At 36.4% G+C, this 27,939-nt stretch overlaps 1 protein-coding gene across 3 annotated transcripts; it reads left to right on the top strand.

Moving 5' to 3' along the window:
• The first annotated feature begins 118 nt into the window (after positions 1–118).
• On the top strand, positions 119–27,734 carry TCEA1 (transcription elongation factor A1). 3 transcript variants are annotated; one of them, XM_021555693.4, is made up of 10 exons: positions 119–225; positions 5,976–6,038; positions 10,423–10,528; positions 17,844–17,931; positions 18,955–19,100; positions 20,940–20,996; positions 21,864–22,018; positions 23,376–23,522; positions 24,440–24,511; positions 25,580–27,734. In XM_021555693.4, the coding sequence occupies exons 1-10, from the start codon at positions 157–159 to the stop codon at positions 25,586–25,588; spliced, it is 912 nt and encodes a 303-aa protein (XP_021411368.1). In that variant the 5' UTR covers positions 119–156; the 3' UTR covers positions 25,589–27,734. The 3 variants fall into 3 exon arrangements, with proteins under 3 accessions (XP_021411368.1, XP_021411367.1, XP_085429942.1); XM_021555692.4 differs by having other exon boundaries at positions 18,952–19,100; XM_085573816.1 differs by lacking the exon at positions 119–225 and adding an exon at positions 373–791 and having other exon boundaries at positions 18,952–19,100.
• The last annotated feature ends 205 nt before the right edge of the window (positions 27,735–27,939 follow it).

Genomic DNA, 27,939 nt, shown 5'->3' with positions numbered 1-27,939 from the left:
GTGAAGGTTGTTGGAGGTCGGACGCCTCGCTGCACTGTTGCTGCGCTCGGGGCTTTCCGCAGCCCCGCCCCTGCTCTCGGCGAGCGGCAGCGCAGCCTGGCTCCCGCGGCCGGCGCTCGACGCGCGCTGCCTGGCGCCGCCCGGGCCGCCGCCGCCATGGCCACGGAGGACGAGATCATCCGCATCGCCAAGAAGATGGACAAGATGGTGCAGAAGAAGAACGCGGTGAGCGCCGGGACGGGGCGGGAGGCGGATCGGCGGCGGCGCCGCGGGCCCCGGCGCGGCCCCGGCCGGCCCCGCGCTGCCTCCTTCCCGCGGGCGCGGGGCCTGTCCCCCCGCGCCGCCCGGCGGCCTCGGCGCTTCCCTCGGCGCTTCCCTCGGCGCTTCCCTCGGCGCTTCCCTCGGCGCTTCCCTCGGCGCTTCCCTCGGCGCCGCCGGCCCCGCCACAGGAGGGGGACGGCAGCCGGTTCTGTCCCCGGCGGCGCGGCCCCGCCGGCCCCGCTCCAGCGCCTTCGGCCGGGAGGAGGTTCCCGCCCGGGCACCGGCCCTGGCCGGGAGCGGCTGCGCCGCCGCTTCCTGCTCGTGGGACCGCGGGGCTGGCCTTGCGCGGGGAGGGAAAGCCTGCCAGCCCCAGGAGAAACCTGCGGACATGGGCCCTTACATGGGTGTTGTCGCTTTTGGTGTGAAAGCTGGAGTTTTAGGGGGATGTGAAAACTAAGATAGGAGTGAAGAGCCCAAACCCAGCTGCGGCAGGGCCAGAGTTGAATGGGTGAACTTCGCAGATGAGGAATGTGAGCCTTTTTCCTTCCTTCCTTTTTTTTTTTTTTTTTTTTTTTTTTTTTTTTTTTCTCTAACCTGCAACACTTCTAATTGCTTTTATTAATCTGAGGAATAACTCATGCCTCAGGACAGGGGAAGAATATAGTTTGGTAGGATTCAATTGGCTTAGCTCAAGTGTTATTGTCATGTATGCTCTTCTTACAGAGCTGAGGTAACATATGGTTTTTATATGGTACCTGCAAACACATCAAAGTAAGTAAAATCAGAGTGTAGAGCAACAACCAGATAACTGATTCTGGTTATACATAAAATAGCACGCAAGTAAATTGTCAGCTCTGTTTACTTTTTCTTTATCAGGTGGGCACATTGTTATTTTCTGGAAATTTGTGTATGTATATGTGATTATTGTTCCTCCTGCAAGGTACTATTATATACATAAAGTTTAGGGGTTTTTTCCTATATGTTATGATAATGCATTAAAAGCTTATTACCAGTAATAGTTAGAACTCAACACTGTGCAATTCCACTGTCTAGAAGTAGTTTTGTTATTGCTTAATACTGGAGAGTATAAAGAGCATGATTAATAATATTTGCATATTTTTAGAAATACTGACTATTAAACCAAGGAGATTTGTGTAGTTCAGAATGCAAACAAATTCATTGTAAGTACATACAAGACATGCTTCAATCCCTGAGGTTCCATAATATGGCTTGGTTTAGCTGTGATATATTTAAACTCTTAAATGATATATTGTGGCAGCAGGAGCCTTGTCTAGAGGAAATAATATTTTATGACTGGTATTTATTAACTCCATTGTTTTTCCCTCTTTGTTTTTATTTCTAGTCTCCATGCATTTAAACACAAAAGCATTTGCTGTCTCACGTTCTGTAAAACTGAAGTCGTGGGTCTTTCCTACAAGGTGTTGAAAGGGTGAAGACTTACTGACTGAGACGCTTAAATATCACGGTCATGAGACTGATAAAGGGCAGCCAGCTCAATTTTATTTGTAAAACTTCTGATAACAGAAAGAAAATGACAGCTCTCAGGTAGCATGAGGACAATCCTGGGGAGTAGCCATACCAGGAATGCTGCAGGTGATGACAGGGTATTTCTCTGTGATTTGAGAGGCTTAGGAATTTGGATAAAATTCCTAACAGCAGCTGGGAACATGTATTCAGACATGTGTAACATAATTAACTTTCAGAACTCCGGGGAGTGCTGCGGTGACTTCCCTGGGGCCAGCGTAGGTGTGACGTGGCTGAACACAGCAGGCACAGCTGGGCCAGGCTGTGCCTGGCTGGAGCCAGAGCTGGACCTTCATGCTCACCTCTGTGCCAGCAGTGAGAGCATGGGAGTACCAGAGGCGTTGGGCTTTTGTACTGTGTGGAAACAGAGCTGCTTCAGTCAGGCTCCTTGATACACACAGGTGGCTCCTTTGTTAGCTGCCACTGTGGCCAAGAGTGGAGATCTGACAGTTTGTCCAAAGCACATGTGTGTAGCATGATAAAAACCCTTAGTGGCATCAAAGGAGAGGATGTATGTTAGTATTCAAACCAGGAGGTGTCTCAGTGTTTTTCTTACTAAGCCTTTGTCATTTACAAGGTATTTCTGTATTGTACAAAGTGATTTCCTACCTAATTCTGTCCTGCAGTTAAAATGCTAACTTTAGCAAAATTATTAAGGTAGTCTCTATGAAAAGGTGCTTTATTGTCTCACAACGGTGTGAAGAAGAATTGATAAATGCATTCTTACACAAGTACCCACTGAATAATGCTGTTCTTGAGAACCTCTTGTGTTCCTTTCTCCATTTTTACTCTTCAAGATCAGGTATTTGGTCTGTGTCTTTGAAAGAGAATAATTTGATGAGATGCATTAATAATAAAAGAAAAAAGATTTGATACTTGCTCTCTCTAAAGCTGTCAAGAGTCAGATGACAAGAATTGTTTGATCTCTCATACAAAAGGTGACTGGGTTGTGGCAAAGCACTGTGTGGCATGTTTTTTGATGAGTTAAAAGGGCAGGCCATGCAGACACTCTTTCTGAGTCAGACTTTTGATGATTTGCCCTGACTAAGGATTTAATTGTAGCTGTGCAGATTTCATAACTATTTTAGTGAAGTGATATATGCAGTTCTTTTGTTTTGAAGGAAGAAATAATCTGATTTAGTATTTAATGCACTGTGTGATACGCATTTCTGCTGTTGCTTCAAATTGAAATAGATACTACTCCTTCATAACTGTGATTGGATTAAAACCTGTAGTGCTTTCCTTTGAGCTTCTGTTGTAAGTACACCTTTCTTTCATTAAGCTGTTGTAATAAATAGTATGAAAACTAAGGCTGCACCCATGGATTAAAAAAAATCAAGAACACCTGAGTAAACTTAGAGAAGAAAATAAAATTGTCTGTGTTATTAAATGTATATTCCTTTAAGTAGAAGGGAATTATAGCTGGATAGCTCTGGTGTCTTCAAAAATGTATTTCATTTTCTATTGCCTGAAGCTCAGGTTTAAAATACCATTCTGTGCTGTTGTGATCTGACCAACTGAAAGAAGCTGGGAGGAATAATCTACTGGGTCTGTATGAAGCTAACTTCTGTTAATTTAAGTGACAAGGTAAATTGAAAGCCAGCCAGCCTAGGAGAATGGGACATTGCCTTTCTTTTTGTATAAAATTATAAAAATGCCTTTAAATGAGAGTTTATAACAGTGGTCTTAATGGTTGGGGGGGGGTTTTGAACACAGAAGTCTTAGATTAGGAGAAAAGTAGTTACAAATTATACTGTGCAACTTCCACACTAGTTTTAAGATACAGAGAGCATTTGACTTTATGCTAAGGAAAGCAATTATGAAAATATTTAGTTGGTATGAGTTTAAAACCAATATAAATTTAATTTGAAAGCATCTAATTCTTGGTGCACAGTATAATTGATTAGAGAAGTGAAGGCTTAGAAAGGATTAGTGCATTATCAATTTTAGTAATTTGATACAGAAACCAGCATAAAATATAGACATCAGCTGTTAGCCTGTTGTTTTTTGTTTGGGTTTTAGTTTTTTGGTTTTGATTTTTGTTTATGGGGGTTTCGGTTGTTTTTTTTGTTGTTGTTGTTGGTGGTGGGTATTTTTGTTTGTTTTTTGGGTTTTTTTTTGTTCTTGTTGGTAGGGTTTTTTGTTTGTTTTTTTAAATTGTTTTCTGTTTTTTTTTTCTTTTTAATTGTTGCATGGTTTATTAACCTGTTATGTATCAAGTTGCTAGTATTGGAAAACAATTACTCTGGGAATAATTTTGTTTTCATATGTACAGTTGGGAAGGGATATAGCAGACAAAGGAATTTTGACTAGACTGTATATCTAAGATGAGATGAAGAGAGTGCTACTTTGCATTAGTGTTACTTTCATATTGAATTTGCAGACTACAATCAGCTGTGTTAATTTTAAAATTAAAATCTGTGTGCAGTGTGCTAATAACTTAATTGGTTTGGAGGTAAGTATTACTGGATTATATTTTTTTAAATGGCACATTGACTTCTGTCATTAGTTTTGTTTTGGCTAAGAAAATTTTCTTGAATTTGATTATGTTTTGTAGCAGTGAAGATAATTAACTTGCTTTATTTGGATCTGTGTTTGCACAGAAGAAACCACGCTTATGACTGTTGAGAGAAAGATATGGTTTAGTGTGCCAACTCAATTTAGCACCTGAAAACATTGTGACATTTCTCAGTCCTGCATCACTGCTGCTAAAATTCTTTGGTTAAGACTGGAGAAGTTTTGTATAATATGAATAAAAATTAAATGGAACTTTTGCTATCATGGCAAAATAGTGAGGCTTTAGCTTTATATGTTAATTGAATTTGTGTAAGGTTGAATTTGGTGAAATGTTTGGGTTTGGAGGTTTCTTTGGGTCAGAAGTGTTTGAAAAACAGAAGTTGTAGCCAACATTTGAAGGTGTCCAGAGCTGAGGGTTTTTAGATGTGACACCAAAGTTCCACTTCCATCTTCCTCAGCCTCTTGGTAGTTATTTTATCTTTAGCAGTTAAAGTGTAAGAATGCGGGTGGAGCAGAATAATTTATGTTTCCTTGCAACAGGCATTATAATGGAAGTTGTTTAGGGAGAATTTGAAAAGTAAGCAAGATGCAAAATAAAATAGGATAAGTTGAGAGGTAAGGAAAGTTAATCAAATTCCACAGATTTGCAAATGCAAATTTTGTGGGATTTATTTCCAAACCTTATGAATTAAAAAAAAAAAAAAGAAAAAGTAATGAACTGAGCCTGTGAGTGAACTGAATGGCCTCTTGGATGCATGGGCAGTTGTTGCCTCCCTTCTGTTCACAGCTTCCAGGTTCAGCACCACGTGCACTTGAATAACAGCCAAATCATCTCAGCCTTTGGGAGGTTTGTGTAGGCTGACAGCCCACGTGCGCAGTCACAAGTGGATGGTGCAGAGCTTTGCTGAAGTAGAGTTGGTAAATCATCAAGGTTGGAGAGGTTAAAGAGAATTATAGCGCTCACACTTAGGCAAACTTTTTTAAAGTAAGGCCTATATTGCTAAGGAATGAATTGTTAAAGTAGCTGGGTAGAGACTTTGTTAACATCTAATAGTACAAACTCTGAACTTGAATCATCTCTCTAGAAAGCTGCTTAGCCAGAATTAGTTAGTACCTTTCCTAGCAGTCTTAGCAGGGGAAGAAGAAAATCCCACAGTATGTGGCTTTACCACGTCATCACAAAACCAGTTAAGAATGAAATCTGTGTGTGTTTTATATATATGTGTGCATTATTGATGGACTGTGCAAAGCTTCTCAACTCCACATTCTCGTGCTAAAACTGATGTGGTTGTTATGAACTGAAAATTGCTGCTCTTGTCTGGATTGTTTCTGGTGCTGTTATGCGAGCACCCTTGAAGATGTGTGCTGATTAAGTAGTAATTGACAGAATGCTTTGACTGTCATTTGAGTTACATGGGGTAAAACTCCCCTAGTCTTTCAGTGAATACTTTGATTTCCAAGTTGAGGCCTACACATGTTTAGAGTTTCTGAAGTGGAACATTCTTTGTTCTAGTTCTGTGGATAAATTGAGAACTGGTGGTTTGAACCTAGTATGTGTCCCTGAAGGCAGATAAGTTTATATTGTTGATATTTTATTTGAAGTTCCTGATTGCTGCTAACTTGACTTTTTAATTTTTTTTTTCTTTTTTTAGGCAGGAGCTCTTGATTTGTTGAAGGAGCTTAAGAATATTCCCATGACCCTTGAGTTACTACAGGTATGATTTTCTTATTGTTGTTGTGTTGCAAATGTTAACTCCCTAATGAAGAAGGTGGAGCCAGCAGATCTGAAAGAAGGTTATGCTATTTAAATAGATTCCTAAATCCAAAGTCCTTGGAAGCATCAGTTTTGTTACGTGGTAGTCTAGTCTCACATCACCTGATGTAGCACACTTGAATATTTTCTTCCTGTAGCAAACTCTTAAAGTTTGTCTTTCTGATTAAGTTGACAGTCGTGAATTTGATCATGCACAAGGGAGAAAAGCTGCTTACAAATTTACTGGACATAGACTCTCATATTTTTACTCCAACACAAATGTGGTGTGTTTCCTTCCTCTTGAAGGAGAATGCACCTGATTACAGCTGACACATCTTTTCTTATGTAGTTAGTTCTGGTTTTGTCTTGTGAGGAGAAACATAGTTGATACCTTTTAGGCAAGTTGTGTTTGACAAACACTCCACATCCCCCCCCCCCTTCATTCTGAATAATGTATCTCTTAAGGTAAATATTCTCCTCTTTTACTCTTCTGGGCTGGAGGGATGGAGGATACAATCTCTCCCAGCTGCATGGATACTCTCACTAATGTTACTTAGATTTACATATTTAACAATATGTCATATATTATTTGCAAATTCTTTCAAAAAATAAACTTTCCTTGCATGTCAAGTTTCAGAGCTTGTCACGTAGTTCATCAGTGAGCAATTTTTATTCCAAATTAGCCAGATATTCCCTATCTCTGAAAATTTTCAAATGTCAGAGTTAAATATGAGACCTGATTTGCTGTAGTAGCCAGATAAATTGGAGAAGACTGAAAAGTAACTTTTTTCTAAGGGGCAATGAATAGTCAGAGATAAAGAATTAGCATAAAGTTCAAATTTTAAAGAAGCAGTAACATTTTTGATTAATGCATCCTATATACTTGCAGAATGTACTTAGTAAGTTATTACTAATATTATTTCTGACAAAATAAGGTGTCACTTTTATGCATAAGTGCTGGTACACCTCTGATATTTTATCCCCTATATTCAGCCTTCTTCTTTAAAAAGAAAACAAACTTAATCCCCTCCAGAAAAAATACCCCACACAAAACAAAAACAAAACCGAAAACCCCTTTGGTTATCCTGATTTTTTGGAGTTTCTTTGTGCAGGTCTTAATGCAAATTATATTTTGCATTAAGTATAATAATATTATTTTGACTTTGGAATTAAAAATCACTCTGCAAGTGCTCTGTAATTTCAGGTACTTTGGGATACTCTTGCATACTGCATTGTCTGTACCTTAGTTAGGAAGCTTTTCATAAATATCCATTGCTGTATTCAAAACGGTTCCACTGCATAAGATTGCATTTAGCAACATATTTGGACTCAAATTTATTTTTTTTCTTGGGAGTTTGATAATATATTAAGTCTGACATAAGCTTTCTTTGTTGGCCTCCCAAATTTGCTTAAGCAATGGTGAGCTCAGAGCAAGAGCTGAAATGCAAAGTAATTGTACTCAATGCTCTGGTGGAGCATTAGCATGCCAGTGTCAGGAAGGGTGATGATCATGAGATAGTAGAAGCACAATTTTCCTCTGTGTAGATCAAGACTTCTGACAAACATGTTTAAATTGATGAAATGTGGAACAAAAGTGAAAAAGCATACTTCCATGCCCATTTTTCTGAAGTTTTGAAAACTGGCTACATTGAGAAAAGTTCTGCTAAGTCTGTTATTCCTGTGTAATAAGAGAAGTTATGATTTTTCATGTAATACCACTGCTACTTAATCCTGAAATTATGAGGTCCTCTGACTAGTTTCTCAGGTATGTGCAACAGGAAGGTGCATATTAGTAGTCTGGACTTGTGTTGGTGTCTTGTGTCTTTCTTGCCACATTTATTTTCACAGAAAACTGGTGATTGCAGGCAGTAATACCACTGTATTACATCTGATGAGTTTTATGTAAGCAAACTGATCCTTGCTCAGCTAGGCAGGGAGCCAGTAGGCTTCCTCACACAATTTATCCAGTGGTCTGACTTGCAAATCTGTTTAGCAGCTTCACAGCATTAAAGGCATCATGTCCCTGGTGCTAATTGTGGTTAGTGCACAGCTAAACAGTGAGTGACACAGTCAGGCTTTATTTTCACAAACAGGTTTTACAGGAAATTACACACACATGTACAGAACTAGGTTGTGATGTGCAACCCTTGTTAATGGCTTCAGGCCAGTTCACTGGCAAGATGTAGAAACCCAGGGGTGGTTATTCTTCAGTGGTTGGTTTGGCTCTGCTTTGGTCCCAGTGCTCACTGATTCTTTATCCTCATACACTTATAATTTAAAGTTGGAAGCACGTCTGCTTACTTCGGTAGTTGCTCTTCCTCCCTGGCTGTGTTCCTTACATTTTTGCATTTGTTCTGGTTTAGAGAGCATCTGCTGCCACCATGTGCTGTGCTTTGTGTTCTCATAGGTTACTTATGGTCACTGCTGCTCATACCTACTGAGGGCTGCTGGCCAAAGCTTCAGTGCTTCAGGGTGAAAACAGCTGCTTTTATGCTGTCTTTGACTGTCTTTACTCTGAAAGCAGATGTAAAGTACTCTAGAATTTAAAATGGGGAAGAATGAAAATACTGGAGTTTATCACTTAACAAAGGCAATCACAAGAACAGCTCTACAGACAGGACAACGAAGGAAATTTCAAATACTGTCAGCTGGTTTGTCACTAAAATATAGTAATTTTGAGAATATAACACTGATCTTTTGTGACTATCTGTGCCAGTTAGAAGGCAGATAAATTAGTAGATCATTATTTCCTCTCTTCAGGTAGACCTGATCCAGTGCTCTCTAAAATCAAATAGGTGAGTTCTTTTTATGTACTGCTATAAGAAAGCTGGCAGTTCAGAAAGTTCCCATAAACTGTCTCAATTGTGTGATCAGAAGAAGAAATTTTTCTGGTTAATTTTGAGTTTTACTTGAGTTTTTGGATTTTACTTAGTTAAGTAAGTCTGTAAGTTGGTGTGTTTTCCCTTTGCTGATAAGCACAGGCTGTTGTTGTGCCCAGCTATTAATGGAGGGTTGGGTTTTTTGGTAGATACATTTTTCTCATCCAGATGTGGTATTTTACGTATTTTCAAGGACATGTTATTTTTTACTATCTGAACATAATGTTGAGATTTAAGTGTTCAAAATAACAAGAGAAATGGCCAATACCATTAATGTGGGTGTGTGGGTGAGCAGAGTCCATCTTGGAACATTTTAGTTACAGGTGAGTAACCATCTGTTTTCGTTAAATACATGTTTAGAGCTGATGCTCAGGCCTGAGGTTATTTAATGTGTTTCCTTGGCTGAAATAGCTAAGGATTATTTCAGCATGTTTCCAGTCACTTAGCACATCTGTGGTGCCTCAGAAAGTGTTGTTTGGGTTGTAAGAAGCAATTTACAGGAAAAACCATTTCCATTTTTAGCAAGCCACAAAAATTAAAATTTTCCTTCTAAGAATAAGGAAATTTATGATGATCTATTGCAAAAATAAGTAGAGTAATTTATATTTAGTGAGTCCTGTAAATGGTAATGCAACAAAACTGATCATCTTAGCATCAGATAAAAAAATTTAGTCATCAGTCAGAATAAAAAAGGATAATAAAATTCTTATTTATATTGTTAAATGCTTTTCTTCTCTTGTGAAGCTAAAAGGGTGGAAATTTTCTCCTTGTTACATGTATGTATTAGCCATAAATCTTCTAAAATGTTACTGTTGAGCTATATTGATGTCCTCATCTTCTGAGTCTTGAAAGGCGTGATTTGTAACTTACTCTCATATTCACTCTGTAGGTGGCAGTAGTGGCAAAGGCTTAAAGCTTGTCACCGTCTTGGCCTCTTCAGAAAAATAGGGTAGCTCATTCTTTAAAATCTTAAACACAGAGAGTTCTGCGTCTCTCTAAAGTCAGAACTCTCTGTGCTAACGATTCTAAAGAATCTCAGTATCAGCAAAATTTTTACGTACCGAAAACATACTTGCTCCCAGCTGGTTATTACAGCTTTTTCCACAGGCTCTAAATGGTAATTCTAAGAGTATGATGTCAGTGAAGAAGTTAGCAAGCTTCTTATAGTGCTGAAATAGAAATATAGTCCTTAAACCTTGTGCCCACCACCACTGCCCACCCCTCCCCAAACTTTTATGATGATGATAGATGGTAATACTGTGGTATTTCTTTTTAAAATGTCCATGTTTTAAAGTTAAAGGCTTGCAGTATTTTGTCCTGAAAATCACAAGACAAAAGGAAACAAACCCACCACAAAAGAAAAAAGATACTGTAAAAATTAATGTCAAAGTACAAATTTATATATGTTTATTTGTTAAGTTGCCTTCATGTCACTTGTGATAATGTACATTTCTATTTCCTTTGCAGTCTACCAGAATTGGAATGTCAGTGAATGCAATACGCAAGCAGAGCACAGATGAAGAGGTTACATCTTTAGCAAAATCTCTTATCAAGTCTTGGAAAAAGCTGTTAGGTATGGCAACAGGAATGTTCCTGCTCTTGCATGTTTTAACTCTGTCTAGCCTTGGTGCTCATCATCGAAACTGCCTTGCTTTAGACATATTTGTGCTTTTGTGTGAATATTGAAACTTCCTGCGCGGGTGCATTTGGTTTTTTACTCTTTGACTCTCACCGGGCTATTACTGTGAGAGTGTGTGCAGAGAAGCAGTTAATGTATTTTATTGGGGCTGGCAGGCAGCAGGAAATCAGCTTCTCTGATGTGATTCATTTCTGAAGTCTCATTGCCTGCAGTTGAGCTGGAGTGACTGTACTGCAGCACTAAGCACTAACAAACTTCTTGACTATTTTCTTTGTCAAATATAACAAGTACTCTGAGGAATTGTTGCAAAATCTCATGTGAGAGTGTGGAGGCTTTGATGTTTGGTTATGAAGTGATTTGTGAAGAGAAAAAAACAGTAAAAATTATGTTAAAATCTGTTAGAACTTGGAGGTAGTGAGAAATAGAGCTGCACTTTCTAAAACCTTCATAATTTTAAACAGCTTACTAATTAGCGACTTAATACTTTTTATTTAATTTCCCTTAAAGCAATTAATAAGCTTAAAACCTTTCTGTTAATGTTTTATTCAAGTGTATTTGGTAGTACTTAATATATCTGAAAATGCTTAAATCTCAAAATTGGATAATACTAGACATGCTGATAAAACACCTTAAAATTCATAATGACCTTAATAATAAAAGTAAATGCGGGAAATATACAGGATCTTAGTGTAGGGTCTGATCAGAGTTAACTGGTAAATAGTGAAAGTAATATACTTTTTATTTTTAAACATAAATGTAGACCAACTTTATTATATCAGTATATAAAAGTGGTAAGGAACATAAGTGGAAAAATTGACTTGCATATTAGCGTCAGTTACTCTAAAGACTTCTAAAAGTAGCTGCTGGATTGAGTGATTTAGCTCTCAAGTTACTAAAAGTTATTAGTCTAAGTTTTAAAAACAAAACCTTATCAATACCTGGTGACAGTTAATTTTCCTTCAAATTTTTAATACTGCCACTTAGCTTAGACAACATAGTAGAGGAGATACTCTCATTTCCAACAGAATTCTCACCTGGAGTGTGCTCAAATGCTGCTCTCCTTGGGGAGATCTGCCTGTTTATCGCTGTCCTTTGAAGGATTTGCCATGTTTTTGTTGAGACACTAAAAATAATTGTCTCATTTTTTTAATGCTTGTGTTCATTAAGTCAGTCAAAATTGTCTTAATACATTGTTACTTAAAGTTTGCTGGTGTTTAAGTATTCAAATATTGTGAACAGGGAGTGTCACTCCTGGCTGAAGGTTTTCCATGCTGTAGTACTCTGGGTAAGAACGTGGTGCCTGAAGGTCACTGCGGGTCAATCTGGGTGTAGGCTGCTGTGTAAAGGAGTGGTCCTGACTTCCCTTCTGCACAGGTGCCTCTTTGCTCCCTCCTGTGTTACAACTAGTGCTGGATATACAGAAGACCAGAGATGGGAACTGACTGGTTGGAAACTAATTTTGTTCATTTCTTCTGGCTTGGAATTTCAACTATCGCTTTTTGGTCCAGCCTGTTTGCAGTTACTGCTTCCTGCACAGGGATTGTAGCAGTAACAAACAGCTGGGGCAAGGCAGACCTTCCCCTTTTGTACCTTGCTAGATTCAGATTGTTTTAACACAGTTGGGAGACTCTAACTAAGGCATTTTGCATGAGGTGAAGTCAGACATGTGAGGAGCAGGAAAGCAAATAAGAAATATTTGGCATTTATCAGAACTGAATACTTCTTGAGGCAGTGGGTATGTGACCTTCATTCATGTGCTAATTTTGTTACAGAACACATATTATTGTGTGTACATTATTGTGCCAGCTCTAATATAATTGTGGTAATGCCCTTACTACGTAAAATCAAATTAATCCTAAAAATACAGCACTGCTTACATTCAAAACTTAGGTAGTTAAATTTTCCTTGGTTGTAATGTAGATCTTATAATAAAGCATAGTAAGACAAATGTTTTGGCTCTTTTATCACTGCTCAATAACTCATTAGAACGTAAAGTTTCATGTGAAAAGTTTCTGTGAAAGATAGGGTATAAGTATGGGTGGGAATCTTACAAAGTGCTCTTATTCTGTTTTGTCATTAGTTTTGACTTTCTTGGAAGAATACGAAATACCGTATGTTGAGCTGCTTGAGAAATCAGTTTCGATTATGCTGTTTATAGTGCATGTAAAATGGTATGGAGCAAAGATGGCAGCAGAAGCGGACAGCTGTTAATCGTACCAAGCATTGTACTCAGAGCTCTGAAGTCTTTGTGAGTTATTTTTATAAATGACATTTTGAATTTAGGCAAGAATTGTTCATTGTTCAGGCTGCATGTAATGTTTCAGTTCAATGCTATCAGAATTTAGTTTTTAGGAATGCATGGGAAACATGAGAACAAATCAAAGTTTTTGAGTTGTGAATCACCAGATCTTTGTGGCTTGACTTGAGCCTTCACAGGTTACCACATGTTTTTTGGACGGGTCAGAAGCTGTGCAGCAGAGGGCTTGTGACCATCTGAAGTGACTCACTGGGTGAGCCACAGTGCAAGGTCCCTTTCAGATACTTTCTGGAAGTTAAACTACACAGCAGAGATGGTTAGAATTTGCATAAGGAGCTAAATTCAGCTCTCAGAGTAAAACGGTGCTCAGATATAACATGGGATTTACCAATAATGATTGTTTTGCCAAGTAGCTGAATATACAGAGTATGCTATGCAGATAATGAATCTATATACACCAATTTAGGTTGTCAGAGATTTTTCTTATGTTAGAAAAGCAACAAAAATTCCTTAAGAAATATAACCCTCATAATAAATAATTACTTGCTGAACTGAGGAGTATACAATGAAAAAGAATGTCCAGATCTGTAGGTACACTTTCCTCCAGTAACATTGTATACTGAACTCAAAATGCAGAAGCATGGCACAATAATCTTAACATTAAGTGATTAATTGTTGCCAGTATTGAAAACTAAAAGTGAGGCCACAAACATTTTGAAATTCTTATTTCAAAGAAGGACATGCCTGAGTAATTTTATTTTAAAATAGTGTTTAAGTGTTAATAACACCAGTCAGGCATAATGGAAGTATTTTATACTAAGATTACTTTGCTCACAAAATCCTTTGTTATTTCAAACCTGGATTTGATTCTCCTGGAGCCAGCAGGTGCAGTCTAGGACTTTCTTACAGGTATGTTAATGTATCATAAGTGAAGTTGTTCAAAGACATCTCAAAGCCTACTGGCTTTCCTAAAAAAAATGTTCCTGGTAAAGCAAGTTCTTAAATTAGTCTAATAGCATTTATGAATATTATTTACTTTTGAAAAGAAGAGTACATATCTTTATAAGACATCAAGCCGAATCAAGTTCAAAAACAATTTCAGTAGTTTCATTTTCATATCGAGTATGAGCTATAGAAATCACCTCTTGCAAAGTGTGTATTTGGAGCTGTTCATGTACTGTTAGTAAGTCTGTAATTTGTTAATCAGTGGAGAGATAACACACAATGCATTATACTGTTTAAGAGAAAAACACGTATAGTGAATAATTCCATGTGTCATGGTCTTTTGTCACTGGTGATAAAAAAATATTTAGCAAACAGTTCATAATTTTGTTGTTTACTTATGGATTCTTAGCTATTCCTCCTCTCAGAGCTACTACTGCAAAGAAACTTTACTGATGTTACCTTCATGCCTTACTATATCTTGTAGAGGAATTGCTGACCAGTGCAGCTGCTTGTGCATCTCAAGATTATTTGGTCAATCTAGTAAATGGAGCCTAAATAATTATTGCATATGAAGGTCATTGTTAAATTAATAACTATGTAATTTGGTACCTGTTCTCTTATCTCTTTCCTTTAACTTGTTTAAACTGAATACTCAGAAAACGTTACAAGTTCTGGTGGTGATTCCTGAATAGGCAACACATGATATCCTGCTAAATTAAATTTTCATGTGCTTTCAGGTAGAGTAGCCACCTTTCATTAATGTTCCTGGACAAATTTTTATTTAATATTTTTCCTAATTTGAAGTTAGATTTATAAATTAATAACATTGCATCTTTATGTTATCTAATTTTCTGTCGTTACTAGCAAATGTCTAGTGTTGCCTTGTAACATAGAAAAATCTAGCAGACAGCTATTCATGGCTTCTAACATTCAGATTAATTATGTTATCTGGCTGTATCTTACTGCGTTAAAATTTTTGATTTGATAACAGAAACCACTGTTATGTCTTATTTGACCCTGGAGGGATTTTTCACTGAAGAAGCTTCAGGTATCTTTCAAATTAACAGCAAGACCCAGGTAGAAACTGCGGTGCAGTTGTTAAACTTTAAATGTCTTTTTCCAATGGCTAATTCTTATTACTACCATGTTCCTTGTATTTTAAAGAAGAAGTATTATATAAATTAACTTCTCTTATAAAAAACCAAAGCTTTGAGTTTTTTTTTTTTTTATGGCTGCCTGAAGATGCAATAGCTAAAACTGCGAAGTTACAGTTTTCAGTCCTAAAATTGGTGACAGTTTCCATTTGTTTTGAAGAAAAATTTGGTAAGTTTGAATAGCTGTATGGAGTTGCAAAAAAGGAACTGCACAACTTGTAGTTTGTAGTATATAAATATTTATAATGTTCTGTTGACTTCCTGAGGTGAATGACATTGGAATTTTTAAAGCCATTTCACAGAAGGGCAATTTTTTTCCACCTTACTTTGTTACAATTTCTGTGGTTGTTCATAGTTCTCATTAGATGTCATTCTTCCTCTGTATTAAGAGTCTGGTCATTGAATATAAAATAAGCTAATTAGTAAGGGCTTTTAATTTGTCAAGGATAATTTTTCTTTCCCCAGAGGATAGATGAAATGCTGTATAGGAGGCTGTTAATTACACTCTGTTCTTTTGTCAATACAGTATTTCAATAAAACAACCTTATTACTGTGTGAGTTTAAGGATGGAAAGCATCTCTTTTAATGCTTTCCAATTTATGACCCATAAAGCAACTTAAACACTTAGGATAATAATAACTTTATTTTCAGCTTTCTGAAACTAGATTAAGCAAAAACTCTTCAGTGATTAAAGAAGCTGTAGTTTTGAGGACTTACTTGCTGAAGATGTCCAGTCTCAGCTGCTCAAGTCTGACCTTGGTTTGAGACACCCTTGCATAGCCTGGTCTGCAGCTGTAGGAGGAGGTGCCCTCCATAAGGGAGAGAAGCCACTGGGGTATTGGCAGGTGTTGGCAAGTGCCTGCCCTTGGTGAAATGGTGCTGGGCTAAGTGAAAGTGTTTGATAGAAGAGATCTGGTTGCCAGCTATACCACTGTGGTGTTATGCCTGATAGGCAGGAGATGATACCCAGGTCAGACCTGAATTTGATGACTGTGTGCCAGGAAAAAATGTGTAGGTATATGGGCTGAAGCCCAGCTCCTGCTTTGCAGGATTTGAGCTGTACCCCAACATACTGGTTTGATCTACTGGTTTGTCTTAAAGCCTCTGACAAAAATGAGCATGTAGTTAAAATTAAAACATTATGAAGTTAAATGAGATTGCATGCATATTTGGAACATCTTTAAAGATTATATCATGTAATCAGTTGTTGCCATAGAGAAAGTGAGTATGCATGTTAAAAATGGGAGTTGTTTTCTTTCTCTTAGTGCACTTCAGTTGTCATAGCAGAGAACTCATGTGATCCATTCAGTTTATAGTCTTGTTTGCTTTCTTAGTAAAATTATTTTTATAAACAGAAGTCATTAAATTGGTATCTTTATTAGGATTTTTTTTGAATAACATCTTCAGCTTATTAAAGACAGTCAGCTTGAGTGCATCATCTGTGTTTAATTATCTCTTTTCCCCTAAACTAAATTTATCAAGGATTGAATGCAACATTGCAAACAATGGGTGAGCTCTTGAAGGCTGGGGGAATACTCTGGAGAAGTATCTTGTGCTTTTCTGGTTCCTGTACTATTTTGTGTACATCTCTTTATAGGTGCAGCTGGAGACAGGATGGTAGATTGGTGCCTAGTCTGATTCAGTACTGCTGTCTCTGCTTTCCTTTTATGATGATCTTTTAACAAAATGGTGTTTGATTGGATAAATTCCTTAACTCACAGGTTAAGGAAAGGAAAATCAAGAAAAAATCATGTTAAGTTTATTGTTCCAATAAAAATAAAGTCAGTACAGTTATTTTATACTCTCTGAAATTAAAAAGCTCGATGTTTGAAGAGACCCAGATTTGTGAATTACATACAACCAAGTTCCTCTGAGAAGCACAGAGATGGGGTTCCTCTGAAAATAAGGATACTTTTAGATGCTTAAGCAAGGATTAACATGCTTAGTTCAGGACATCTTTCTTGGCAAGACTGAGCCTTAACAGACTTTCCTCCTTTTCTTGTTCTGTTTTTAATTAATTATAAAGTTTGTAATATATGCTTATTCCAGTAATACAGTCTAAAAATTTAGATGTGTAATAGCAGCTTTATAAGGGCTTGGAAAGAAGAATTCACAAAATCTGTCAATCAGTGGTGCCAATCTCACTAGGCTTTCTCTGTATGCAGTAGAGCCATCCTTTCTAGAGAACAAATCCAAATAGGCACTCAGTTTAGCCACTCTGAAATCCTCTTTACAATGGAAGGGCATATGCATTCTTGCTGTGCTAGAGTTAAATGTTGTGATTGCTCTTTTCCATAAAGACTTCTGTTTTTGTTCTTTGTGAAATTGTAGTGAAACCTAACCTTTATGGGAATGGCAGATTCAAATATATTTAAATACTAAGGCAAATAATTTAAGAGCTATCAGAGAAAATACTGTGTGTCTGGAAAAGTCCCTCAAAAAGATGAAAATTACTTTTTATTTTGCCAACTATGGTATCTTCCACACTATAATTTAAAAGAATGGCATGTATGTAGTAGGAACATCAGTATATAAAAAATGGAAGACAAATTCCAGAGACTTGATGCAATACCTGGGAAGTTACTGTCTACGTAATGCAGGAGTGTTGGAAAAAATAAATCATTAAAGTATGTGTTTCTGTCATGTCTTCACTGCCAGTTTAAGCAGATGCTGGACTTGACTCGAAGGATCTGAGGTGTTGTTATGTTTTCCATTTCCTGCATTGGGAGGGTGTTGGGAAGTGGAAGGCTGTACTGCAAGAGAAGGTCAAAGCAGAGAGTGGGAGCTGATAGCATTTCTAACCGGTTCAGGAGAAATCATGATATTTTATCACTGCTTTAAATCGGTTACTATTTCTGGGTAGAAGAGAGTTTCTCATGTTTTGTATTTCCAGATGGACCTTCCACTGATAAAGATTCTGAAGAAAAGAAAAAGGAGCCTGCATCTTCCTCACAAAACAGCCCTGATGCCAGAGAAGAAAGGTGCTTAATTCTTAATGGCTGTGCAAATAGTCTCACTCAGTATAGATTAACATAAAACTATTTGGTCTGAATTTGTAATGTGAGAGACAGCTGCCGTGTTCTTTTCTGAAAGACAGAGTTGTACAAGAAACAGTTGGGGAAGTAAACTGTGCTACTGTTGACATGATTTAAAAAAAGGTACATAGGTCAAGATATGGCCAGACAAGTTTTGTTTGTTCTATCTGTTGGGTCTGTTAAATACTCTGTCCTCAGTACTAGCACCAAGCTTTGAGAACTGTAAAACAGCTCTCAGTCTCTGCTTTGGGGTAATTGCATATGCTTCTTTTGTGTGTTAGCTTTTATGTTTAATAAACATTTTGCACTTTTTTTGGTAAACACCAAGTATGTTACAGAAAAAGAAGCCTACATTAACTTCAGCTCACTGCAGGAGCTGAAGAACATTTACAAAAGAGTATTTGCAAGCCCATTTCTTCTATACCTTTCTGAGTATAGTGATCTCTTTTCAGCAGCCATTTTAAAATTGAAGTTTAACCTCTAACTGTATGTCCAGATGGAAGCTGAAAACTTGGTTTACAGTTTGCACAACTACATAAATTGTGGGGGTTTTTTTTGTGACCATGGCACCCCTTCAGTACAGTAAGCAGATTGAATGCAAGGGAGTTGCTCCAGAATGAATGTTGGTGTGATGTATCATCACTGTTTCTTAAAGTAAAGTTCTGTGGGAGGAAAAAAGATTTCATGTTAATGTAAAGAACTGAGAATTAAAGCTTATGTGCCATATAATGGAATGAAATACCTGCTGTGTCTCTATTGTGTGGAATACCCTAGTGAATAGTCTAAAGACACTTTAAAAATTGTATTGACTCTAGAGCTATAAATAACTTTTAAAAGGTGGCCTGTGTTCTTATTTTGGAATACCATCAAATGGATGTAGCAAAAGACTCGTATTTTGCCCAGAAACAAAGTTATTTGAAGGGGGGAAAAAACGTTAATATTGGTTTTCATTTTGCCTTTTTTTAGCAGTTCAAGTAGCAATTCCAGCAGCAGGAAGGAGGAGGGTAGTGCTCCCTCAAATTCTTTCATCCCTTCTTTTCCCCGGGCTCCAAGCACTTCAGACTCTGTACGAGTGAAATGTAGAGAAATGCTCTCTGCAGCTCTCAGAACAGGAGGTGAGCTTTGTAGACTATATTTTCAAGTTTAACTATTTCCTTCTTTATTTCTGTCTTTCCCACTCTACTTTTTCTCCTACCCTGCGGGGTAGAATAAACCCTGTTTGCATCTATTTGTGTGTGTAGACCATAAACCAGTTTACCCAAGGTGCACGTCATGAGTAACCTTGATGGCACAGGAATGTTTGAAAATGCATTTTTGTTGTTGCTAATTTAGGACATTTTGTGGCTCAGTTCATCTGATACCTTACCAACAGGGGATCTTCTTCTCAGGAATGTTATTGTTCCTTAATTCTTCATTTAAATCTTTTTATAGAGGCTGCTATTTTTTTTTTTTTTGTCTCAGTCTTTTTGACTTAGAGGGTGTGACTATATGCAAGACTGCCTTTCTTGCACCAGAAGTCCTGGAAACCTTCAGATTTTAGTTTTTGAAGGCTGCCTTTCTATTTTCATTCATTAGACATTTCATTAAGATAACTTGGAATAATAGAGTCTTGCATTGCTCTTAACCTCATGCCTTTTGGGTATCTGTAAATTCCTTTACTGTTCTGGGATTTTTTCCTTTTTATCTCTCATGTACACTTGGGTGTCTTTAAACTGACAAATTGAATGAATTGCTGAATAAGGAGCAAACTAAAAGCTGGGCTTTTCAGAATTATCTGATTTTTTTTCTGGTGCATCCTACTCTTTATCAAAATTATGACCAAGCTCCTGTTTCTTTTCTTAGCTTAATGTAACTTGGCCCTGTGTAAGTAGACTTCTGAATCATCCGTGTTTACTCTCTTATTCTTTATTTTAATTCATATAAATTCAGGTATAGGCAATAAGCAAAACTGACTAAAGACCACTAATGAATTAGTGGTCATCTGGATATGTAGTTCATAGACATTTTTTGGACCAGACAGTCACATACAGCATCTTCATTCATAATTCTATGTAGTCTTCATTTGAAATAGTGTTCTGAAAACTTTTTTTGCTATGTTGCTTTCTACAGCAAATGTAAACTGATGATCTGTAAGTTGAAAACACAAGGTTATTTTTTTGTTTTTTGGCCTTTGGTATGAGATCAAAGGACAAATGATGTTTGGATTACTCACTGAAATATACCCATGTTGCAATGAGGAGGCAAACATTATATATAATTTGTTCTTAAGCTGTCTTGGAAAGGTAGATGTCTTTGTGAGGAAGCATTTTGGTCAGAAACAGTAAACAGTTATCTTGAGACATTTTTGTTCAAGTGTTTTATTGCCTTCAAGACTACTGTGGTCTATTTCTTCTAGTTTACATGTTTTATGACACATCTCTGCTTTGCATTTTAAAAAATCTAATAAGATTGTTTGTTATTCAATTACCATGTTTCTAATGAAATTTTTCTCTTCTATGCATGCAAAACATTTATTTGCTTATTCTTGTATTGTATGGACTAAAACAATTGATTAAACAAGTTAAAATGTTTCCCTTTTATAATAGGCTGTTCTATGCACAGGCTGTGGAGATGGGAGGGATGCCAAGCCTATTGGAATATTTTAGATTTTTCTGTGTAACAGTGTTTTTTGTTTCTATTTATGTTTACAACTAGGTGTCAGAAGTTTTTTGGTTTTTAAATGTTTTTAATTCTTTTAAACTTCTATTTTGCTTCTCTCACTTATTTATGTTGTTCTAAGTAATAAGTTTTGAAAGGTTAAGTGCACAGTAAATTAAAATTACATATACAGAAAGAAGACTCACTGCAAGTGTTTTATAATTTGCTGAGTTACAGCATTCTGGAATTATAAGGATCTCAGGGATATAGAACACAGAGTGTCAGGTTGCTAATATTTTATCATTTGTTTTCCTCAGATGATTACATTGCTATTGGTGCTGATGAAGAAGAGCTGGGTTCTCTGATTGAAGAAGATATCCTTTATTGTATATCTGTGTGCTCTAGGGCAGAAGTATTTTTGAAAAACACAGTAATTTTCAAATTAATTAACTTGTTCTATATATTGAGTGTTTCTGTATTTCATATAAAACAAAAATGGCAACTGTGTTCAACAAATCAGTACGTAAATGAAGTGTTTAGAAATCCAGACCAACCTAAATGGTTTGCCTTAAAATATGTAGGAATGCATGTAGGTGAGTGTGTGTGGGTTCTTTTCTGCACAGTATGTTTTCCTTGTAGCAGCAATATTAATCTCTTACTGAAGCATTCTGACATAAAATGTTGGGCTCTTCTTTGCTATTTAAATTTTTTTCTTGTTAACAGTCTTAATAATTTTCTAGTGTCTTTATTTCATTTTCTACAAGTTTGTTTCTAAATGAATTCACAGTTCTCAAAAGGGTGGTTCTGGTGCCAGTGTTTGAATCATTCCAGAACAGAGGTCTGTGCTTCTTTTTTTAACCAAAAAAAAATGTGTTAGTGAGTTGTCATTGTTTGAATATTTCATTCAGAAATGAATTAATTCTCAGGATGAGATCAAGAAACTGGACATAAAGTTATGGATGAATTTTCACAGTTACAGTTGAGGTCCTACTACCCAAAAATTCATGTTTTGCTGACCCTGTACTAAACTTATGATTAGGCTTCAGAAAGTTGTGAATTCTGCTGTGTTGAACAGGAAAGTAGCTGTTGTTGGGGTGGGGGGAGGACTTGACAAACAGTGGAGAAGTACCTTGGTTTAGATTTTGCCCCCCCAGAATTAATCCTTTCTAGGGTTCTTTTTTAGTTGTTAATGTTTTACTCTATTTTACTTATCCATGTTTTGTTCCTTAAATCCAAAGCACCTATTTTTCAAGAGTTAAAAAACACTGATATGAAATACAAAAATAGGGTACGAAGTAGGATAGCAAATCTCAAGGATGCAAAGAACCCTAACCTAAGGAAAAATGTATTATGTGGAAACATTCCTCCTGACAAGTTTGCTAAAATGACAGCAGAGGTGAGTAAAGCACAGGTCTTGAACTATTTCCCTCTTGGACTTACATCCTGGTCTGTATTTATTAGCCATAAAAGTAACTTGTGTAAGCTGGCATACTTCTGAAAGACTGTGGCTTTTTTGTGGCTTGCAGAATCTGAATTACAGGGGTAGAGGCCATGGAAGTGTCTTTACGAGTGAAAATAGATGTAGGTATTTAAATGAAAAATGAGATTTTATGGGAGAGATAAATGAAAGTGCATCTTGTTAACATCTTGTTTCAGTTCTGTAGTTCTCCTATGTGTTAGATTCTGCCCCCTCAAACGAGATATAAAGGAGTGTCTTGGAGGCTGTGAGAAATCAGTTACGGTCAACTAATGAAAATCGTGACTAACTTTATTCCAAAAGAAAGTTGAAGTTGTGGTGGGGGTTTTTTTGTTGATTTTTTTTTTTTTACTATAGCTTTACATAAAGGTTAGGACAAACAGGCTGGTGAAAGATATGTAAAAAAAGCAAGTTGTACCTTCAGTATGTATTTTGATTTTCTTTGTTCTACGTAGTTATGTACATATGCACCAACATATATTTCATCCTTTCCTGCGCACATTGTTTGTTTGTTAATGTTTTGGATTAAAATGTCAAATGGCTAAAACCACCATAGTGTTAAGATTACTTCTGAAGTGAAAAAGCATTGATATAAGTTTTTCATTCCACATCTACATGGGATAGTGAAAAAAATTGTATTGAAGAAAAATGTAACAAATTTGGTTTGCTATGCACACTTGATTTCTAGACCTTGTGAAGATCTTGTGCACTAAAACTATTTCAAAGGAAAAAGAAAAGGGGGTGATTCTGAACTCTTTGGTTAGTGCTTAGAAACAAAGTTTCTATGATTTTTGATGACATATAATAAATTATGGCTGTACTGTATTTATCAGTACAAATATGGAAGTCAAAACAATATAAATTTTTTCCGGTAATAAATGTTATGTAGGTCAATGAGATAATTATCCAAGGATCTAATGTAGGGAGAGCATCTTTTTTGCCTCTTTGGAGGATTTCTAGGTCCTCTACCTTGCCTTGCTTACATTTCTGAACTTCAGAAGTGTATTTGCATAGAAATGTTTCTAGATGTTTGACGTTGTATTTTTTTTCCTGTCTGTGTTAAAAAAGAGAACATTTTTAACTTCTTGTAGCTTCTGTGCTGTGAAATAGCCCAGCTTAAGTCTTGTAAAATTAAAAATGTGTAGAATTATGTTGCCCTTCAACAGAGTTGTTGCTCATGGATTCTAAGTAAAAAACTGAATTGGCTCACACAGTGATAACTTGTTTTAAAACTAAAACTCTCTAGTAAACTCTGTCTGCTCTTTGTCCTTTGTAGGAAATGGCAAGTGATGAGCTGAAAGAAATGCGCAAAAATCTGACCAAAGAAGCTATCAGAGAGCACCAGATGGCTAAAACAGGAGGTACCCAAACTGATCTGTTTACATGTGGCAAGTGCAAAAAGAAGAACTGTACATACACCCAGGTGTGTGGTTATTCACTCTTTGTTTTCCTTTTTCAAACCTTAAGTCCTATATAAAGATTGTCAGAGAAAAAAAATTTGGAATTGCATAATGAACTTCCAACAAAATGCTGACTAATTATAAAATGTGAAGAATACTGGATCTACTTAGTTGTGCTTATGTAAAGCAAGTTTCTTGTATTTATTTGCCAAAAATTTTATGTAGATCCAAGCTGAGTATCTATATAGACTGAAACAAGTTTCTTTGTGATGCTGAATTCTTGATAATTCTTATTACATCATATTCATAAGGGTTTTTTGTGGAGGAGAGATACTGTTTTTAATGTGTGTAAGCTTATTTTTACAGAGGAACTAAGTACTAGAAAATTATATATACGTATATACATGTGTATATTTTTATGTATATTTAATGTACCATTTGACTCACACTAGACCCTGATTTACAATCATTCCTACAGCCACAGAAAGAGTGCTTTAATTTGATAAAGAGTGTTTCAGGGAATGTAATTTCCATCATAGGATCAGCTGCATTTATATTTTATATTGTTTATCAGATGCTTTAAATAGCAAGTTGTTTTTCAGTCGTGAGACTTTTAAGACTTCGTGTCAGTAAATGTATGTGAAGCTGTACTGGACATTGTACTTTTAGTGTAGAATCTGTTCCTAGAAATATGTGCACAGTTTCAATGTAGAAGTTGGTATTTTAGTGCTACTAGATCTCTCAAAATCTTAAGTTTATCATGGCTTTATAGTGAGGCAAAAAGCCCAGTGTCAGTTGATACATAAGGTTAACTTGTATTTTTATGCAAATTTCTTTCCTTAATGTTAAACTTTTATTTAAACAGTTACATTGAACACACACTAACGACAATTGAAGATACTAATTTTCCTTTCTGCTCTGGCTCTTGTCTTTGCCAAAGGTTCAAACCCGCAGTGCTGATGAACCCATGACAACGTTTGTTGTCTGTAATGAATGTGGAAACAGATGGAAGGTAAGACTGTTAGACTGCTCTGCATATTTGATAGCAGGCAGCCAGCCTCTGTGGTTAATTTGGGTTTACAGTAAATGTGACAAACCACTTTCTGTTGACTTTTTGGGTTACTTCTTAACCCATTAATGATATTACATGTTGAGATTGCAAAATAGCTTTAAATCAGAAATGTGTTTTTGACTGAAGGTGTGAGATCTCTCAAGAAGGTTGGTGGCAAAGGGGGAGAGAAGTCAGGACTTAGTCCTTGAGACATTTAGTTACAATACTGCTTTGCCATACGAAGTGGTGACAAGCTGGTCACTGTGTTTTCTTTTTCTTCACCCAAAGTTCTTTTGACTGGTTTTAATCTCTGCTTTGGTGAGTGTAACAGGCCTTTTTTAGACCTTTTGTTGTTACTGTTTTTTCTGGTTTTTTTCAATTCTGAAAAGAAGAAGCAATAAAAAAAAAGATATGGCTGATGCTGTATTCCTGTGCCAGGATAAGTGTAGGGCAGTGATAACTTGATTGAATCTTTTTTTTAAGTTTGGGAAACGAATTTATAAAGCTTCTGAGAAACACTGGTAGTTCAATAAAACGGAGAAATACTGAAATGAAGGCATGTAAAATTTACAGTTTAAGGTGAGATCACATGCCATAGGAAGCATGATAACCTCATTCTGATATTTTTCCTATGTTAAGAAGGCTGCAGCTCTGCAGGGCCATGCCACGATATACATTAAGACTGTCACATAAAAAAATATTTTATGCATCTTGGTTTACATGGCTTATTGCTAAATATTGTTCAAATACAGGCTCCAAGATATCTAAATAATATATAAAGCATAGAAATTGTTTGATGGAATTGTTTGCAGTACCTGAAAAAGTATATTTGTCCTTAAAACCTTCTGTAAGGTAGCAGTTACAGAAGTGTCTGTATACAGTTGCCTGAAGGAATGGTTAAAATATAAGCAAGTGCTTTAATTAGTAATGTCCATATCCTAAGTATGGTGTTGTATTTCTGTTTCTTCTTGCAGAGATTTAGAGCTAAGATGTATGAAGATCTCATAAAACATTATTTTCTTTTGACAGTTCTGTTAGAAGAAGAAATTGTCAAGACATCTGGACCAGTATGAACGAGGATTTTGTAATTAGCTTTAAAAACTAGGCTAAGCATCTAGCTTCCTGCAAATGAGAGGGGTTTTTGGTTTTTCTTTTCTTTTATTTCAAAGCAGCATACATGCCTCAAGTTAGCCTTTGTTTTGACACAACCATCATTTCCTTAAATGCCTTCCTATAGCTGGTAGTCAGTAGGGCCAGGTTGCTCAAATGTATGGTGAATTTTAAAATATTTTTTCATTTTTATAAGTAAGTTGACATTAAACTTTTACCAGTTAAACATTTTGGTAATTGTCTTGTTTTTTTCTAACAATGTGAATAATGTACTGTATTTTTTGTGGTCTGAAATAGACGCGCTCCTCCTGTGTGTAAATTGCCTCTCCACATTTGCTTGGTTGTAAGAATGAAATTTGTTTCTCTCTGGTCTGTTCACTTTGCTTTGCAAGCAGAAAAAGTATATAAGTTCTTCATAACATTAAACTCAGTTGTTAACTAAAACACAATTTAATTAACTCTCTAGTTTGTATGTGATCTTTCTGGACTAGGACTAAATTTGCAGTCATGGGGTTTGAATATTTATTACTGGATATCATGACCTCTTTTGCAATGGTTGGTTAAGCTTGTTTATGTAACCAGCTTTGATCAATGCAATATATTTTATTGCCCAAAGCATGTATTTTACTTTCTGTCAGCAGGCATTATTTCTAAGAATGTCTTAAATAGTGGTTAAATCTGATTTGAGTGTTCAGTCTTACTTAATGTGCTTGGCAGCCAACTTGGGTTTAGACTTTGTAAATAAGCAAAGGCATTGTGTTGTAGGCTATCCCAATAACACCAGCTAACCAGTTCATTACATTAAACTGGCTGGAGAGGTGATACTATACTCCCTTCATTTAAATTGCATTGATTTTGTTAATGAAACAATTTTTGAGATGTAGAGTATTTGGTGTCAATCATAGACCTGCAAGTAGGAGTAAATTATTAAAGTTACAATCTTTTCCATATGAGAAATTATATAAATGCTGCTTTTTAAAAGTTTGCTTTTTAACAGTGCATGTTTAGAAATATTTGCAAATGTGTTTTTAAGGAAAAACATGTCAACATCTTTAGAAGAGATTAAATTCTTTCATTATATCTAATTTTATATTATTTAATTTGTTATTGAATAATAAAGTACTGGAGTTGTCTTCCCAGAGAGGTGGTAGAATCACCATCTCTGGATGTGTTTAAAAAAAGACTGGACATGGCACTTGGTACTATAGTCTAGTTGAGGTGTTAGAGCATAGGTTGGACTTGATGATCTTAGAGGTCTCTTCCAACCTCATTATTCTGTGATTCTGTTAGAGCTTGGGGCTGAGGAGGTCTATTTTGTCACTGTATAAATTATTCATAAGGGGATGGGAAGAGTATACACAGCTCCTGGAAAATAAATTCCTTGAATGTAAAGGAAAACCAAGTTTTTCCATGTTGAATGTTTTTTGTGTTATAGTGGCAACCATAACAGATGAGTTGGAAATAGTATGATGGCACTTGAACTTTGGGAGACAGGAACTGTTTGGTTAATACTTGATAGAGCAAGCTTTTCCAGTCAGCTTATGCAAGGAAGCATGGCTTTTCTGCTGAAGGAAAAAAAAAATTAAAATAGAAGAAGTTTTGTTACATACTATTTTTTTAGGAAAATTGCTTAGCATTTAAAGTTTCTTGCATAGCTTTTTATATATATACATTTTAACTCAACTTCTACTAATGCCCTTTAGAAAACATTTTTTTCTACTAGCAGCATGAGTTAATTTTTAGCCTGTGTGTAGGTCCATTGGCAGGATTGTTTCCTAAGAGTTACTAAAAGATGTATAAAATTTTTTTCAAGTTGCTGAGGACAAGAAACCAATTACAGATCTTTACTGTCAATTAGTGTTTTGTTTGGGGACCTTTCTAAAAGAACAAGTCCAAAAAATAGTGTTAAAAATGACAATGAATTGGATGCCAAGTAGACCTAAATTTCCACAGCTGTTCACAGCATATATATACAGGGGAGGCAGTAGTTGGTTTGCATGATCTTCCTTACACTGTTTGTCCTTTAATCTCTGTGTCTGATTGTGACACTTAGAATAAATACCTTTTGAGAAAATGTAGTAATTGTCTTTCTGTACTCACCAGATTATATCTGGACTTTATTGAAAGAACCAGAACTGTGGTAGCACTTTCTGTGACGCAGGTGTATCCAAGTAGGAGTTGAAATAAAATGTGATGGACCTGATGATTCCTGAGCATCAGCCCTCATCCTTCTCTCTTCTGCCCCCATGATAAAAAGAACTGTTTCTTTTGCCCAGTGA

This window comes from Lonchura striata, chromosome 2 (genome assembly GCF_050655825.1).
Source record: "Lonchura striata isolate lonStrDom1 chromosome 2, ASM5065582v1, whole genome shotgun sequence".
Taxonomy (NCBI): Eukaryota; Metazoa; Chordata; class Aves; order Passeriformes; family Estrildidae; genus Lonchura; species Lonchura striata.
Note: the sequence above shows the minus strand (reverse complement) of the source record. Positions and strands in the feature narration are given on the sequence as shown.

Coding starts and splice junctions, on each gene's coding strand:
- TCEA1 (XM_021555692.4), top strand. CDS start 157: ATGGCCACGGAGGACGAGATCATCCGCATCGCCAAGAAGATGGACAAG. Junction 19,101..20,939: donor TGCAGCTCTCAGAACAGGAG/GTGAGCTTTGTA, acceptor TGTTTTCCTCAG/ATGATTACATTGCTATTGGT. Junction 22,019..23,375: donor TTGCTAAAATGACAGCAGAG/GTGAGTAAAGCA, acceptor TGTCCTTTGTAG/GAAATGGCAAGTGATGAGCT.